The sequence below is a fragment of the Columba livia genome, chromosome Z, assembly GCF_036013475.1.
Source record: "Columba livia isolate bColLiv1 breed racing homer chromosome Z, bColLiv1.pat.W.v2, whole genome shotgun sequence".
Taxonomy (NCBI): Eukaryota; Metazoa; Chordata; class Aves; order Columbiformes; family Columbidae; genus Columba; species Columba livia.
This window is the reverse complement of record NC_088642.1, coordinates 44033688-44051662: the sequence shown is the minus strand read 5'-3', so window position 1 is coordinate 44051662 and position 17975 is coordinate 44033688. Positions and strand designations below refer to the sequence as shown.

The 17975-nt window shown below is 41.7% G+C and overlaps 1 protein-coding gene and 1 long non-coding RNA gene across 25 annotated transcripts in view; one reads left to right on the top strand and one right to left on the bottom strand.

Annotated features, from left to right (window-relative positions):
• NRG1 (neuregulin 1) overlaps positions 1 to 17975 on the top strand; it is a 474741-nt gene that overhangs the window by 429970 nt on the left and 26796 nt on the right. For 16 of the 23 annotated variants that reach the window (XM_065045636.1, XM_065045631.1, XM_065045634.1 and 13 more), the window contains one exon: positions 11694 to 11823. In XM_065045636.1, coding sequence (XP_064901708.1) covers positions 11694 to 11823 — 130 coding nt within the window. Of the gene's footprint in view, positions 1 to 11693; positions 11828 to 17805; positions 17874 to 17975 lie in introns of those variants that run through there. The other 7 variants (XM_065045628.1, XM_065045638.1, XM_065045640.1 and 4 more) reach the window with 2 other exon arrangements.
• Positions 15015 to 17975, bottom strand: part of LOC110364120 (uncharacterized) — a 123798-nt gene continuing 120837 nt past the window's right edge. For both annotated transcript variants that reach the window (XR_010468886.1, XR_010468888.1), the window contains 2 exons: positions 16297 to 16424; positions 15015 to 16123 (listed from right to left, as the gene is read on the bottom strand). This is a non-coding gene — a long non-coding RNA (uncharacterized LOC110364120). The remainder of the gene's footprint in view (positions 16124 to 16296; positions 16425 to 17975) is intronic.

The following is a 17975-nucleotide window of genomic DNA, read 5'->3' as shown; positions in this document are numbered from 1 at the left end:
TGAAGTACTGCACACTTTTAAATGCAGATGGTGGCAGAAGTCGCAGGAGAGAAGGCAGAGGAAGGAGAGCAGGTGCACAGGACTGGCTCTGGGTATACATACTTGCTCCACTGCACTTGCAGCTGCCATCCGCAGCAGTTCGCAGTGGTCCTGGTCAGGCAGCGGTCATCACAGGTGGGTTTCACTGGGGACACACTGAGCTGGTGTCTGCTGATGCAGTTGCTCCTGACATATCACACCATACTTTGAAGCCTGTTGGAGTCAATTTCAGCAGGACTACAGCCCACAGTTCAAAAGAGACTCACTTCAGGCTAGGAAACCTGAAATCTTTCTGTTTTGACCCACTAGTGTTTTCTTGGCCATCCTTGTTTGCCTTTTTACTGACGTGAGTATGTTTTCCCTAAGTATCTTTTCATACACACTTATTTTCAAACAGCACTATAAACAGTGACTGTTCCATATGTTCAGGCTGAAAATCAGGGAGGGACATCGCTCTCCATCATCTTTGCCAAGTCTTGGGAAACGGGGGAGGTGCCCGAGGATTGGAGGAAAGCAAATGTCACTCCAGTCTTCAAAAAGGGCAAGAAGGAGGACCCGGGTAATTATAGACCGGTCAGCCTCACCTCTGTCCCTGGGAAAGTAATGGAACAGCTTATCCTTGGTGCCATCTCAAGGCATATCAAGGACAAGAGGGTTATTAGGGGCAGTCAGCATGGCTTCACCAAGGGTAGGTCATGCTTGACCAACCTCATAGCCTTTTATGAGAATGTAACAAGATGGATGGATGATGGCAGAGTGGTGGATGTGGTCTACCTTGACTTCAGTAAAGCCTTTGACACAGTCTCCCACAGCATCCTCACAGCTAAGTTGAGGAGGTGTGGTCTAGACAATAGAGTAGTGAGGTGGGTTGCAAACTGGCTTAAGGAGAGAAGCCAGAGAGTGGTAGTCAATGGTGCGGAGTCTAGTTGGAGGCCAGTATCTAGTGGAGTGCCTCAGGGGTCAGTACTGGGGCCAATATTATTCAATATATTCATTAACGATTTAGACGAGGGAATAGAGTGTACTATCAGCAAGTTTGCTGATGACACTAAGCTGGGAGGGGTGGCTGACACACCAGAAGGCTGTGCTGCCATCCAGTGGGACCTGGACAGTCTGGAGAGTTGGGCGGGGAATAACCTAATGAAATTTAACAAGGGAAAGTATAGAGTCCTGCATCTAGGCAGGAACAACCCCAGGTTCCAGTCTAGGTTGGGAAATTACATATTAGAGAGCAGTGTAGGGGAAAGGGACCTGGGGGTCCTGGTGGACAACAGGATGACCATGAGCCAGCACTGTGCCATTGTGGCCAGGAAGGCCAATGGCATCCTGGGGTGTATTAGAAGCGGGGTGGTTAGTAGATCAAGAGAGGTCCTCCTTCCCCTCTACTTTGCCCTGGTGAGACCACGTCTGGAATATTGTGTCCAGTTCTGGGCCCCTCAGTTCCAGAAGGACAGGGAACTGCTGGAGAGGATCCAGCGTAGGGCAACAAAGATGATGAAGGGAGTGGAGCACCTCCCTTATGAAGAAAGGCTGAGGGAGCTGGGTCTCTGTAGTTTGGAGAAGAGGAGACTAAGGGGGGACCTTATGAATGTTTATAAATATATAAAGGGTGAGTGCCATGAGGATGGAGCCAGGCTCTTCTCGGTGGCAAACAATGATAGGACAAGGGGTAATGGGATCAAGCTGGAACACAAGAGGTTCCGCTTAAATTTGAGAAGAAACTTCTTCTCAGTGAGGGTGACAGAGCATTGGAACAGGCTGCCCAGGGAGGTTGTGGAGTCTCCTTCTCTGGAGACATTCAAAACCCGTCTGGACATGTTCCTGTGTGACCTCACCTAGGCGTTCCTGCTCCAGCAGGGGGATTGGACTAGATGATCTTTTGAGGTCCCTTCCAATCCCAAACATACTGTGATACTGTGATACGTGAGAAAAGTCTCCCTACTGCAAAATAACTTTCTTTTATAGGAATTTCATGTGCTTTGACAGTTTGCTATGAAAGGACCCAGCTTACAGAGTCCAAAGGATCTTGCTGTAAATAAAACACCTAATAATGTCTCTCTCCACCATTCTCCTCTGGAGACATAAATTCCAAGCAGGGAAGTGGTAACCCTGTGTTTTTTCAAAAGGTGGCTCCCATGGCTGTGCTGGTGTAGAGCAGACTGGAAATGTTCCTGTGCACCTGCCCAGAGAAGATTTTTCTCTGTAGTCTCACTGAGCATTTTCAAAACAGACCAGGAGGCTGAATCCTCTTGCAGGGCCTGCATAAGAGACCCATCAGCTCAGTATTACAGTTTCTCATACCTTTTTCCAAGGGGAATGGTCCATTTCAGATGTAAGGAATAAGTTTTAACGGTGAGACAATGTCTTTCTTCTTTTCTGATGGTTGTATTTCAAAACTTGCTTTGAATTGTAAAGCAACTTTAATAAATAAAAATCCTGTTCCTTGGAAATCTCTTCTAGAATACAAATACCAAACTAAACTGACAAATAAATTCGAGCTTTGGTGCATTACGGAGGAAGCTGTCTTCAATAAGGATTCATGTTCTTTACTTATCTCTCTTACCTGCCAGTCTTATTGGCGATCCTTTCTTGGAACGCTTTCTTATCATAGATATCAAGGAGATACTTGGCAACCTGGGAGCAATCCTTTGTGTTTTCTGAGAGAAGTTGCTATATCTTTGATTCAGAAATGGAGGTATATTTTTGTACTAGTTTGTGTTTCAATCAGTGTCACAAGAGCTACTGTTACATGGGAAGAGCCAATCTCTGGTACTCTGCTTTACTTCATCACCAAGGGACTTCAGGCTAGTCAAAGAGACCAAGCTGTAGTTGCCTCAGGGCCAGCATATCCCTTTCATGCCTCAGGTTTCCAGTGGCTTCTTCTCATGGCCACCCCCATGAAGCAGAAGACCACTGGGAAAGTAACAGATAAGTCTTCTGTGCTTTGGGGGTGGGGGAGGGGGGAAGGGACATGCCCTTACTGATTTTGGAGATGTGCTTCAAAATCAATGAAAGCTTCTTTCATTCTGGAATTAGTAAACTCATGAATGTTTTTCACTGCAGACTATGCAAAAGGAGACAGAGTAATGCATGCCTAGGAATTCTGAACTGGACATTTAGAATAATTCAAGGAAAGGTCACAGACACAGCTTCCTTTTGCAAACTTACTTACCATGGCATATTTCAGTGGGCAAGCTTTGCTTTCAACAAGACTAAACACTTATGGCACTGTGATGAAATCCATTCTGTTTCAGAAAAACTTTTTAAAGACAGAAAAAAAAAGTGACTACAAATTAAGCAGGTACTTGAGTGCTATTTTGAATTTGTATCTGCTTATATGCTCAGTTTTCAGTATGTTCTTGCTGAAATTTCCTGAAGTAGGGTTCCTGACAAAGATTATCATGTTGATTTTATATGAAACATCATTTGTAATAGAAAGTTTGCGTGCTTCCTTTTATAAGCTGCTGAATAGTCTTTATTATCCCCACATCTCTGCAAGCAGATTGTGATAAAGAAGTGAAGAGATTTTGCACTTATCCACAGAAGTATAATTGTATACTTGGAACTAATAACAAAAATCCTTCAGAGGAAAGAGGATCAAGAACAGATTTTGACTGATTGTGTTTTAATGGGATGGAACCATTTCAATACTCAATGTGATAAGGAAATATGTATGTCAGTATCACTACACACCCCTCAAGGCAAACTGGATGGTACTAGGTGCAACTTGTGATACAATCCTCTGCCACAGGAGCTCTCTGGAACAGTAAGACAGACCTGCTACCTGATCTGAAAGTAGCTGCAGTTAATGAGAGTTAGATTTTTTATTATAATTTATTTTAGTAGTTGAAAATGCGTTACAGCACTGGTAAACCACATGAACAACCTCCACAGAAAGCATCAGGCATGGACTGGAGAAGGGAAATAATCCAGATTTTGCATCCCAAAGCAGGGAGAGTACTGTAAGCACAGCTGTACTTGCTGCCTCAGAGAGCTTACTGCCAAGCCAAACCTGCAGCTGGATTTGGGCAGCTGTCAGGACCCTAGACTAGTGTGAGGATTTGTCTCTGAACAGTTCCTTGCAGGATGGTGATCTGTCTTCATAATCTTCATAGTCTTTATGTGTTCGTCCTTTCAGTTCTGTCAACATTCTGTTTTCCCCTTTCTAAAAATCAAAAACCTTTTTTAAGTTAAAACTGTTGAGTACAGTTGTTTACTCTATGTGCAAATGATGCTGTTTGCATTAGTTCTCCACTTTACTAGCTCAATTCCAGTCCTCCTGTGGGGAGGGATGTTGGCAGCGAGGTCTCATGAATCACCTCTCCAGACTATAATGCAGCTGCAGCCAGTGCAATAGCCCCTTTCTCATGGATTAGACAGGGTCATGACACCAACAGGAAAACCTGACCTGCTCAGTGGTTTGGTGCAATCAGTTCTCCTAGAGTTGGTATCTATGCCCTGACATATGCAGAAGATGGCTTCTCATCTGTCCAACAGCTGATTTCCCTTGTTTATGCAATGGCTCCCCTACCTGGGCACTGGTGGAGGAACTGTACTCTCTGGGCAGCTCTTGCTTCATGAAGCTTCACCTCCACTTTTAAGTCCCCTTTACAGTTTTGAGGGCCTACTCTGCACCCTCACTGTTGGTCCTTCCTCAGAAAGTCGAAGTGACCTTTTGGAGCTCTGTGGAGACACATAGCAGTAAGGTCCACTGTGATGGAGTGCATCTTACTGGGTGTTATTACAGGTTGCTTTGCATGGGTTCTACCCCTGTTATGAATGTCCAGCCCAGTGAGTTATTTACCTTACCTTGCTGCACAGCAAGTGTGGGAAAGAGCAGGGTGCAGCCTCTGAAGCAAGGTGAGCCAGGAATACCTTCCTACAGTTTATTTGGCCAGCCAGGCTTCTCCACATGGTGGGATGTTCTCCACTGTGCCAAAGGACTCCACAATGGATAAAGTTAACTGTGTTGTGGCAGTTGCATTCATCTGCTTATCTGCTGCCTGCTTTAATCCAAAACCTATAAGTTTACAGACCCTCTCACCCATTCCTGGTACTATCAAAGTTGTTTGAGAGTCCCTCAATCATAAAGACACTTCCTTATCTGGTTGGCAGTTTAGCATTCCTGGGCTTAGACCTATTTTTCTTGCACTGATTCAGTCTATGCAGATTTCCTCTGCATCTCCTTTCTTTTCTTTTTTGCTGCCCCTCACCACCACACACACAATTTTCCTCTTGGGACCCTCTGGCCTGTCTCTGCCTTGTGTTTTGTCATTCATGTTTCCCCTCATCAGGTGGGGAAGGTTTTCTAAAGACCTTTGCAAATCTTTTGTGAACGCTTATCACATCACCTTAAAGAGAAAGATAACATCTTTCATGGCAGTGGGAAAGTATGCCTTGTCTCAAAGCCCTGTTTCAACCACATTTTTCCATGCACCCTTGCAGACTTCCAAAACCCATGTTGACCTCCTTTTTCTGAAAACTCTAGTGCTTGCAGACAGTAATTGCATTTCCTCACTAGCAACCCATGAGCTGTGTGTGTCTCTGCCCATCTTTTCTCCCATCTCAAAGTTAAATGAAGCAAACAAAAATTGTTGCTGGTCAGGCTGTCTTTAGCATGTGTCACCTCTTGACCCTCTGTGGTGAGCCAGATGCTGTACAGGTCTTGCAGTCACGCCTGCCAAGTGGGTCAGTCAGCTGGCCTATCAGGGAGGAAGTGATCGGGTGGTGCAGCAAGCTGAAGTGTCTGTCCTTTGTTTTTCTTTATTTTTTTTTTCTTTCCTTTGCTTTGCTAAGGTTGGATTCATGAGGGGAAACTGCCACTGCATCTGTGTGGTAGGGGGAAGAGAGACATGTTGCCTTGGTTCAGCAAGAGTTTATGTGCACTTAATCTTTTCTGAAGTTTCTATCTTGCTGACCCAGTGACTTCCTGTTTCCTTCTTGCTGGTCCTGATCTTCATAGAGATAGTTCCAAACTGAGAAAGCACTGTCTTAGGGCCAGAGAGTAATTCCACTAACTTGTAAGCACTTAATTCCAGCTACTGGCAAAACAGCAGGCTCCTTAAATGATCTCCTGTGATGGTCCTAGGAATCTGCAATTCTGCATATTAATTCTGGAGACAAAGGCTGAAAAACCTTATCACTAGATTGGACAGCCTGTTTAGCATATCACATCACCAAAGCAAAGTGAAAAAAGTGAAGCCCCATGAAATAGGTTGTAAATGCCTCCTATAGAGATCTGGGATTTGTTTTTCTCTGAGGTTTATTTGTTGGTGTTGGTAGGCTTTTTTTAAACCTTTGGTAAGTACGAAGGACATGAAACACATCCTTCTACACACCTGCTAAAATGGATATTCTTGTCTGTTTAGAAGGGGGTAGATTTTTATTTGGTCTCAAGTTTTGGCTTCTGTTCTCCTTGAAGGTACCCATATAGCTTTTGCTGCCCACAGTTATGCTGGAACCAGCAGTTTTCTTCATCAGTGTAGTGCAGAAATGCCAAGGTTTTCTGCAGTCACAAGTACTTTGCAAGTCAGGCTCATTGGGGAAGTCAGAGTTGAAGAGGCTCAGTATTCAGAGGGAAGAAAATGTAGATGGTTTAACAGAGACGCAGAGGGATTGAGTGCTACAGCCAAGGTTATGTTGGAAATCAATCTACCCTGCAGATAAGGGCTGGACATCTTTAAACTGCCCATTAGCAAGTCAATTGGAAACTGGATTGTACTTTTAAATAAATTCACGAGCTTCAAGTAAGGGAATGTGAGATAGTAAAGCTGACTTTCTTCTGGGGGCACACACTTCATGACCTCAAACCTCACTTGTGTGCTTGTGTCTACCCTTCCTTCTCCCTCTCTGTCCCTCCCTCCAGGTGCCTTTCTCTTCTGTTGGTGTCAGCTGCAAGTCAGCTTTGCTTAAGCCTTAGTCTCAGAAAACAGTGATAAACAGAAGTATTTGTTCTGTTCCTACTCAGTAATTTACTCTTTTTGTTTACAAGAGGAGACTGGAAAGGTGTCCACCTGCAGTTCAATAAGGCAGCATATTTACATCCCCTAAGTGGCCTTCCAGTGAGAATGGCAAACCTTTCTTTGTGCTGCAGCAGACACTTGACTTTGTCTCCATTGAGTCATAAGCCATCTAGTCACCTTGCACAACTTTGAGCACATCCTCTGATTTTACACCATCTTTGCAGAAATTCAATTCAAAGAGTCATGGACACTATTCTGTTTAGGTTGCAAAGCCCTTCCCTCTCAGTCTGTACTCAGAGATCACTTAGGGCTTCTCTCAGCAGTCTGCCTCACCTGCACAGGGCCTGGGATTCCTGCTGCTCTAGCCACTGAACTTCAGAGGGGTTTTTGAAAGCAAGAGAGAAAAAGAAAATGCATTTTTCTGTGTCAGGACAAGAAAGGGTCAGAGATTCCCCAGGTAAGCTCCAAATAACATGATACTGTGTCTGCTTGACATGAAATGATCCTAAGTTAGTTTTACAGCAGTAATTCACATTTTAGAGAGTAGTTTTGTAAGATGCAATAGCTCTTATTTTTCTTCTTGTTAATGGCTTTAGGCAGTTCCTGTAGATGGGAGCAGATCTCATTGTTTTTCAGTGCAGTGTGAACATTTGCATTAGTAAGGACTTTGTTCATACTGTCCATACTTGCTTTTTTAAGTGTGGTGTTCCTGCATTCAGGGGCAGGGTGGGGGGAAGGTTGAGTGTGCAATATTTTCAGATGTTATCTCATGCATGATAATTTCAAATTTCATTACAATATGTAATTTAGTCCTTTTGGTAAGCTAGGTGTTTAGTATAGGACTCCAGAATACACCAGTTTTTCTATCTTGTGCTTGTATAGCTGAAGAGAACATTACAGGAAATAAAGGAGGTATGAATTTTGAGTAGGTGAATAAAAAACAACACACACATATGTGGCCTACAGCTATACTTTAGCTCACCACTACTGGTCATTCCCACTATACATACTCCAAGCCCATGTCTGCTAGAGATGTATGAAGTATTTTTGGGCTAGTTACAGACTGTGTGAAACGGGCATCAATGAACACCTGCTCCCAAACACCACATTTCTTCCATTATGTGGCTTTAAGTGAAACCCAAAACCATAGTTAGTGTTTCTTGTGTTTAATTTGCAAAATAGGCTTACAGTGCATACACTGAATACTGGTCATATGCCACAAAAGCTATGCATCTTTTGCAAAGAAAAATTGATATCACAGCTCACTGGAGACTTTTTTCTACCCTCACCCCATGGGGTTACAAAGCTCAGGCAGAATGGGACTACAGTGCCAGTGCATAAGTAATGCAGAAAACATGCTCACGCAAGATTTATACAACAGTTTTGAACATGTGATGCCAAAAACATGGGTATAGGCACTCCTCACAAATATGTGTAAAGCACTTGTATAATGACATTTCTCTGAGTGTCACAGATTATTCCTATCTCTGGTAATCAGTTCAGAGCAATTGCTGCTATCCAACACTCTCTCACATCAGCTGGAAACTGTTACTTTGAAACTCCACAGTGATCTGCTTTTGTCTGAGCTGCTGCCTAAAGAAAAAAAAGTAAGCAAGATGATTAAAACAATTACAGATAGCTACCAGGCCACATGCTACTCTATCTACCTTCATAATTCTATGTAAAACATTCCTTTAGCCAGCGGGGTAGCAAAATGACTTTTTTGGAAGAAACACTGCAGAGAACACTGTCTTTTTCCCTTCCAAAAAAATGCATTCACTTTCTCAGCTTGAGGGATATCCTCAGAGTGTTTGTCTCACTTTCAGGTTGAAGTCTTTTAATAAGGTGGAAGGACACAGTGGTGGATGGGCTATGAGCAGGGATAAGCTTAATAGAGAGTTTACCAGTTAAGACTCACAAAGGCTTCAAAATGTGTATTACTGTATAGATGTGATTCCCTTACCCACATTTGTCATATCTTAGGTTTTGTTATACTGCAGTTTGTCATTTGGCTAATAATCCAGGATCCCTTCAAGGCCATGAAGAAGAAAAGGCTCTTCCACAAGGCAGATCTCCCCATCCTAAGATTCATGGCAAGGATGGTGGTCAGCCCACCGACAACAAGCACAGGCGACCTTTCACCACTGAGCTGATGGCAATCTGTTGGCCAGCCTTTTGTCAACATTGGGTGCAAAATCCTGTTTGAACTTCTGCTAGCTGAAGGAGTGTCAGACTACTCTTAAAACATGACCCCTTTTCCTGCCTCTAGACAAGACATGAATTTATCCTGGTCTGAGAGGTTATAAATCATGCTTTGAGGGGCCAAGAGAAAGGCATGTGTTATTACGAGGAATTAGTACTCCATGTTAGCATTTCTTTAGCACTTAGAGGCCCCAGTAAAGATCAGAATCTTGGGAGATCTGACACAATGCCAACAATGAGAAGCAGGAGGGAGCTTGAGTTTCAGAAGAGGTCACAGGAGGGCTTTTCCTGGCCTGCTGAAGAAGGGCACTCCATGCAAGCAAGGCATTATGGAAGAAAAAGAAAGAAGCCATCATGCTGATGATTAATGGCAAAGGAAGGAACGGGTATGACACATGTTAACTGGACAAGCAGACAGGATTTTGATGGAGTAAAGGGTGGAACTTAAGTATCTCAGTCACTATCTCATGTCTCATTGAAAAAAGATAGCTAAAGCCACTCTGAAAATGGTGCCAACCAAGGTTTCCCTTTCTCCCTAGTGGTGAGTGCTAAAAATGCAGTTTTACTTGGAAGATGAGGGGAAACACATGAAAATCAAATGTGACAGGGACTATTTCATCCTTATTCTCAGAAAGAAGAACTCAAAATGTGTAACTGGTATCTGTTGATAGCAAATCTGTTTAAAGCACTTTTTCTTTGGCTTCAATGTGTGCAGCAAATGGTGGAACATCACGCATCACCTACTGTAAACATGCCCCTCGGGTGCCTTCGTGTTATAAAAGCCTTTGCATATCAGATAACTTTAGTGTAGGTGCCTGCAGCTTTCTAGTCAACTTCAGTGGAATCAGTCAGTGGATAAAGCCATTGGTCCACCTCAGGGTAGAAGCTATCTTTCAGAAACAAAAATATTGGGGTTTGTTCAGCACCGTAACAAAATTTCTTATTTCTGTATGTCTGGAGATGGCTAAACACAAACCTCATATTTACAGATGACAGCCAGTTTGGCTAGTTGTAGCCATTTAAAAATTAGATCCACATTCTCAAGAGTTTAAGCTTACTCTGCAGTCAGTGTAGGGAGGTGGATACCATCAGAGGGGATGTTTATCCCGCCCATTGTGGGGATAAATTGAGCTGCTTTCTGTGAGCGATAGAGAGTACCTTACAACTAAGCACTTCAGCTTTAGGCAGACAAAATCAAGTTAAATGAATAACTTGAGTTACTTGCCAGAGCTAAAGCCATAGCTAAAGCCCATCAGTAGCATGGTTCCTGAGCTTGGTACTGACTGCTGTCCAGACTTCAAGCATGCATACCCCATTTTGATAGAATTTAGAGCAACACTTATGCGAACTAGGGGGCAACCAGAGATCATATTTTGGGTGTGCAGCTGCAGCCCAGCAGTTACATGCCTGACTTGGGTTTAACTCACCTCACAGGGGTGGTTTTGTAGGCACAGAGCAGTGTGAGAGGCTGAGGTTGTAATATGGCCTCCTCCTCATTCCTATTGCTGTTAGGTAGCTTGGGGCAACCTCAGGTAGACTCACTTCACACTAGTAATTACTAGAAATGACTGCAATGGGGACTTCTTGAGCACAGTCTCTCCTACAGTACTGCTCCCTTTGGTCAGGGCACTATAATTTGCTTGACAGACACTGCATGGGCAAATCCTGAGTCTGGGATTTCTCATCCTACCCTGGCAGCCTCCCTAAAGGTTGCTAACCAAATCATGCTTCTGCTTTCCCCACGTATTCCCTAAACACAGCATGGAGTGGTGCAGGCACAGTGGTGTTTCCATTTAATAGCAATTTAGATACTTAATGGTATCTAGTGTCTAGTCCCCTGTCCTCCCTCTGTCTCTCTCTCCTTACATAGTCAAACCAGAGCAACAACAGCTGTTGTTGATGAGCAGGGGAAGAACCATTCAGCATTCAGTCAGTCACTCTCTCCTCTGGGAACAAGGCAGTGGCTGGACTGAGGGGTTCAGTCCCAAGCGATGGAATCAGCACAGGACCTCAGGTTAAACTCCTCTGAAAAACACCTACTTCAAGGCAATGCCAGGAAGAAACCTCATCCAAGGTCTCATTTTATTGGGCACTATATCAGCCATCTCTAATGACTCTCACACGCCAAAGTTACTTGAATGTGATTAAAGCAATATAAATAACTGAACATAAATCACACATTTTTAAATTAAATATACATGCGTGTTGCGGAAATTTAAGGTGACTTGGTGGAGAGGGCTAGTGAAATCCTCCCTTCCTCCCAGGCTTGGTGTGTGGTAGCATATCTCTGAGGTTCGGATTTAAACTCCATTCCCTGTGTCAATGAACAAAATACAGGGTCAGGAAATTAGTTCCTGTAGCAACAGAGAGCTCAGAGGACTTGCCAGGTCTTCCCTGGCCTTACTTCTTCCATCACAAAGAGGTACACTTGCCAGTCAGGAAGAAAAACTAAGCCATTCTGATCAGTATTTTCATTCTTGTCTTTTCCAGCCACTTCTACATCTACAACTGGGACAAGTCATCTCACAAAATGTGACATAAAGCAGAAAGCCTTCTGTGTAAATGGGGGAGAGTGTTACATGGTTAAAGACCTCCCAAACCCACCAAGATACCTGTGCAGGTAAGAAATGCAATTTGCTTACTTTGGTGGAGCCACCAGGTTCCAGAAATTCTTTTTCTTCAAAAGAGCACCTGAACACAATTTCTTCTTCTGTACTTGAGGCATTAGATATTTATTCATTTTTAAGGAAGTAAAAATAACCTACCAAGAATTACCTCTGTCCTCTATATGTGAGGCATAGCAGAGGCTAGCTGGGAAACCTTCCCACGTGATACTGGCACAGCAAGGCCCACTGATGTTTACATGGTATGAAGTAACAGAACTTGAGCCTTCTGTTAAAAATAATGGAACAGATACTAGAAACTAAACACATATCAAATAGCATAAAAAAAGGGTGCATGGATAACTGCATTGGATAAGTACCCTTTGTACAGGAAAAACTGGTTATTTTTATTGTATTTTTGTTGTAACTGCAGTAACTGAACCCTTTCTGATGAGACCGGATTAACATCTGCAGTTTTTGCTGTTCTATTTAGTTGCATAAAAAACAATTAATGTCTTGGTGATTGACGAAGGTTACTATTTTGTGTGAGGATCTTAATTCAGGAAGTCATGTAAGTATGACGTTAGCTTCAGAGTGTGCTTGTGCACCTGTCTCAAGTCCTGGCCTGTGCTGTATTCAGCTCTTGCAATAGTCCATTGTGTTGGAGAACATCTGCGAGTAGCTACAGCACTGGAGTTCATCTCCTGCCTGGTAGCGCATCATGTAGCATTTGTCTCTGGAGCTGAACTAGTCACAGTAAATGTTTCTCTCTGGCTTGAGAAGGAACTCAGCATTTAAACCTTGGGAAATACCCTTGGGACTTAGCAGGACTGAAACGAAAGAGGACACTTTTGAGATGATATTGCTGGTTTTCCGACAGAGAAGAGACAGTGCTCAGTGAAAACTGTAATCTGCTGCTAGCTGCATAGATTTTCAGTCTTCTAGGATGAAAAATGAACTTACACTAATTGTAAAGATGGCTCTGGTGGGTAAGTTACGTGAAGGTCTGTGGTGCTTTCATTAGGCCAGGAAGGCATTGACTGGTGTCTCTGTTGTTAACTTCAAAACAAAACCAAAGAAACAAACAAAACCCCACAATGGTCTGCATTACTTGTGAGTCTTCTTTTTTTGTAGAAGGATGACACCTGGATTTTATGAGCTTTGTTTTATTTTGTTTTTTTCACAGATTGCTCTGTTGCTGAAAGTGATTAATATTTCATTGACTTTAGAATAATTTTTAGCTAAAGTGAATATGGAAAAGTTACTGGCTCTGGTGTGTTGGATTATTTTTCAAGAGAGAAAGATTTCTGTTAAATTTACGTGATGATTATACACCAACAGTACAAAATGAGCAGTTTGCTATGACTCTCCAGGGCATGTACGAGAGCCTACTTGCCTGTTTCAACTTCGTATCCAAACACTGCTCAGAAAACTCCAGGGCATCAGAGCTGAGCATCTAGCAGACTTGCTAACAATTAGTATGTTCTTGACAGTTTCAGAGTATCCCATTTTCACTGGTATGGGGTTTTTTGAAAAAAACTCAGAGATCTGACTGTGATTGTTCTTCAGTGTTACAGATTAGCTGGTATTTTAATTAAATGTCTTGCAGACACTTGAACGAAGTGGGGATCTTTTTCCCTTTTGTAGACAAGAAATAACTTTTAGTTCTGGGGCTGGAGGTGAAAGAAAAAGTAATTCCCAGATTAGGCAGATGTGCCTCTCTCTGGGTGGTCCAAGACCTTTTTGGAAAGAGCATCAGATCTGTAAAATCAGAGAGAGTGAGTCTCATTTACAGTAATACAGTGAAAAAGTATTCTTACCTGAGGACAGTCAGGGCCACTGCTATTTTGCAGGGCCTTTTGCTATACCCTCTAATACTTAACAGAACTGAAACTTTATGTTGTGTAGCAAAACCGGATGCAATACAGCCACACAAGAAATAAAAGTGTGAGTACTTGAAAGTGGATGTACTGGGAAACAGAAGAGACAAAATACAGTTCTCTTCTCATTTCATTAAAAATATAGATGTCTACTTTTAATTCTAGTATTCCAGTGTTAATTAAAATAAGTATCTAAGCAGTACACATTGCCTTCATTGTTCTGAGAAAATAAATCTTCCCCCAGAACATGCCTTTGGAAGTAGAATGCTTGAAATATGGTACTTGCTCTTCATATTTCTGCCTCAGTAGCAAGTTCACATTTTTCCATATGGTCCATCTGTTAAGAGTGAAAATAAAATTTCTAAAGCATGAACCATATCATCTTAAATTGGTTTCATCCCCAACCAAAAGAATATGACTCAGATTCACCACAACCATGGAATTTTCCAACTGATATCTCTGGTTTTATAACCTCCCTATTTTTTTAATAGAAAGAAAGAAAAAAAAAGTTTTGTAGAATACATAGTGTATGATCCAAATTGAATCCAGTCTTGCTCTCACAGATACTGGTGTAAACTTTGAGAAAATTCCTTTCTTTCAAGAGGTAACCATGTGAAATATTCAAGAAATCTGTGAAGACTCAGTAATGCATTGTACAGCTACATCTATGGTAGTATGCATGTTACGTGTATTTTAATTATGGCCTCAGACTCAAAGTCTCAAAATACCTTTCATACTCAAAGTCTGAAAGATGAAAAAGGAAGCTTTGAGAGTGCTTAAACAAACTAGTGTATAACATTTTCAAAAGCTTCATAGGAACATGAGTCACATCTTGAAAACATCTTAGATTTTGGAAGTCTGGACATTACTGTCTTCTTATGAGACTGAGGTTCCTAAGCCATTTCTGTTTATTTGGAAATGTGTTTCCAGGTTCACTGAGAACAAAAAAATCCAATAGTTTCTTCCATAAATAAAAAATTAAGACCAGAATTCCTAGGATTTGCTTCTTGCTTGAAGAAAAATCTATACAAATACAATATCTGTTATGCTTTTAGAGTGTTCTTTTGAAGTATCCTACCATGACGACATTGCTGGTCTGACTAATTGATTCCTTACTCACAGAGATCATCTTTTCTAGTGCTTTTGTTGTTACTGAAGAAATGAATTTACATCTGAATTTCACTGGATGAAAATAATGCTTCTCTAACGGGAGGATGCTGCTTATTTTCTTAACAGCAAAAGAATGAATGACGTACTTTTAATGCTGTAGCCATTTTCTATATCCATCTTCATATATGGGCCTTGGTGCAATAAAAATTGACAGAAGGTTCTTGAAAAGAGCAAAAAGATGAAATTTATTTTCTATGATGCTAGCAAAAGTTCCAGAGATACACATTCAACAGGTAGGATGGAAATGCTAGTTCTGACTTAGGCTATGAAACGGACTACTAAATATGGAAATGTACTGCACTTCCCATTAGAAAAACAAACAAACAAGCAAACCCCAACAACAACAAAAACACCAAAACAAAAAAAAAAAAAAAGAAAAAAAACAAACCAAAGCAAACCAAAACACCACATTCCTCCTCAGTTGTTCTGCTACCGAAAACCAGTTGGATTATATGCATTGAGTGTTCTGAGAAGTGCCTTCTGAATGTTTGCAAATACCGCTCTTTGCGCCTACTGTGTGGAAAGAAAGAAAAAAAGTCATTTGAGTATATGTGGTTTAGTATTTAGTATTAGTATTAGTATTAGTATTAGTATTAGTATTAGTATTAGTATTAGTATTAGTATTAGTATTAGTATTAGTATTAGTATTAGTATGGTTAATGCAGTAAATAAATAGTCCTAGAAGCTTTTTTTTAGGCAGAAAGGGAATTATAAGGCAGTCACAATACAATCATCTACTTGTTGCCCCAAGTTGCTTGATGCCAACTTTTTCTAGTGTCCTAAATTAAAATGGTACATGGGTAATGAAGTATAAAAAACAAGCAAACAAAAATAAAGCAGAGTCTACAGTAAACAACCTGCACTGCATATCTGAGCAGTAAAATGCCTTTAGCATGTACATATAATCATAAGCGGACAGGTTCATCTTGGCTCTCATCTCAGCTGGCCTACCCTTGGACCTCTTCTCAGTGGCAGGTGCTGCAGTCCATTCCATGACAATGGTTTCAGAACGAGTATAAACACACCTGAACTGTTTTCAGTGTCATCTCAACAGGGCTGGCCATGCTTGGACTGGAAGCATTGTCTACACCAGTGCTCAAGTTGTTTTTGTCACTGCCACAGCTGCAGCACCATCTGGCAACAGGCACAGCTGGAGTAAGCAACCACCAGCAGCTAGTGACAGGAGCAAAGCTTGAGGCTTTTAATCAGCAGCATGGTCATTTGGGTTGTGTAGTGCTGTGCCTGATGATCCGAGATGTAGAAGTCCCTGTGAAGTGAAAGCCAATGCAGGTGTGAATGGCAGCTTTCCAGGGACGGATATTTAACAAGATCACCATACTGCAAAGTAAAACTGAAAATGGGGTTGAGGGGGTGGGGTAAACATTTTTACTGTCACTCAGTAACACAGATCAAAATGCCTTCTTATCACAGGTATCTTACCTTCCATCAAAAATGCAAAAAGTCTTCTGTCATGCCCAGCAATATCACCTTTTCATGACAGTTGTCCTTGTTGAATTTTTCTCAGCTGAGTATATCTGTGGAGACTGGGATATCTCCACACTGGGTACCTGTCAAAAGATGTGAACTCAACTCTGAAGAACATAAACTCTCTTCCTTAATAAACAAATATATCATTACAGCAAATTAGCTCCAGAGAATCCTCAAAATATACCTTTATTACACAAAAATAATTCCTGTATGGTTTATTTGAACAAGACACTAGTGTTTCTGCCTGCCACTGCTCCTCTGCCAAAGTAATTTTCTGGAAGTCCCACTTGTACAAGGGCAGCATCTCTGATAACTCTTAGGGCTAGAGCCAATTGTGGAAGAGTGAAATTTAAAAAATCAGGACACCTTTCAATGGATATGACACTTGGATCAATAGAAGAGCTGGAGGATTGTTCTGAACAATGTGCATTTGCAAATAAGAAGTCACTTTAACCCTGATGAGTTAAATGATGAAGCAGTTTGAAAGGAAGCTAGTGCCAGATTGGCAGCAAGAGCAAAAGAGGGGGAGGTTCTTGCACTATGGCAAAATCAAGGAACACAAGTGAGATGTATCCAAGGAAGCAGATATCAGGTAATTTCAGGTTACACACTGAGTAAGAGTGGATAGAAAGAGGAGGAAACCATTAAAATCTGAAGATGCTAGTGTGATGGACAGTCACACCTGAGCTCTGCCCCAAAATGAAGAATAAAGGTGAAAGAAGAATTGACAGCAGCAGAAGACAGGCAAAGCACAGAAGAGAAATTCCTTCACTATGACCAAGGTGAAAGTTGCACTGAAGCTTTCCACAGAAGAGCTTATGAACTGAAAGGCCGGACAGCTGTGGGGCTTCAAATTTTGAGAGCATCTCTGCCCTCTCATCTTACTTATTGGCAGGACGGACTGTTTTTTCATTTGTCAGCCTGTTGAATATACTTTCTGACTTTGAGTTTGTCTTCATACTTTTTGGAAAATTTTTTTGGCTTTTCTGTGATTGCTGTTTTAGCTATTCCCCTTCAAAGGAAATTACTGGAAGACACAACATGCCACTACAGAAGTAGGGAAATCATAGTGTTTTCATAGATCTTATGTGACTGGTGAAAGCAGCAGTGTAAATTGTTGTACACTGCATTGCAAATTTTTTAAAAATCTGGTCTTTTCATGAGGTGGAACAAGCAATGAGCCGATATACATTTTTCTAGCCCCAATTCTTCTTTCATTTTCAAAACAGACAAGCAAAAAGATTTCCTAGATTTTTTTTCTCTGATGAATTTTTGCAGTAAGTTTTGCAAAGTGTTATCTTCTGGAAAGGTTACACTTCCTTGCCTCTTTTCTGATTGTTTTTCACTAACACCTAACCAGGAGGTCACTTAATGCACTTCCATCTCCATAGGCCAGCAGATGTCAGTCTGTTAGTGCAGTGGTTTTGGTGTACTATCGCTCATCACATTTTTGCCCTTTAGGTGCCAACCTGGATTCACTGGAGCAAGATGTACTGAAACTCTGCCCATGAAAATCCAAAACCAAGAAAGTATGTTAAAATAATCTGAATTTTGCTTTCTTCCCCAACTACAGCAACAAAATCAATAGTACTTGGTGTTTTCACAGTTCAGCTGGAACCGGCCTCTTTATG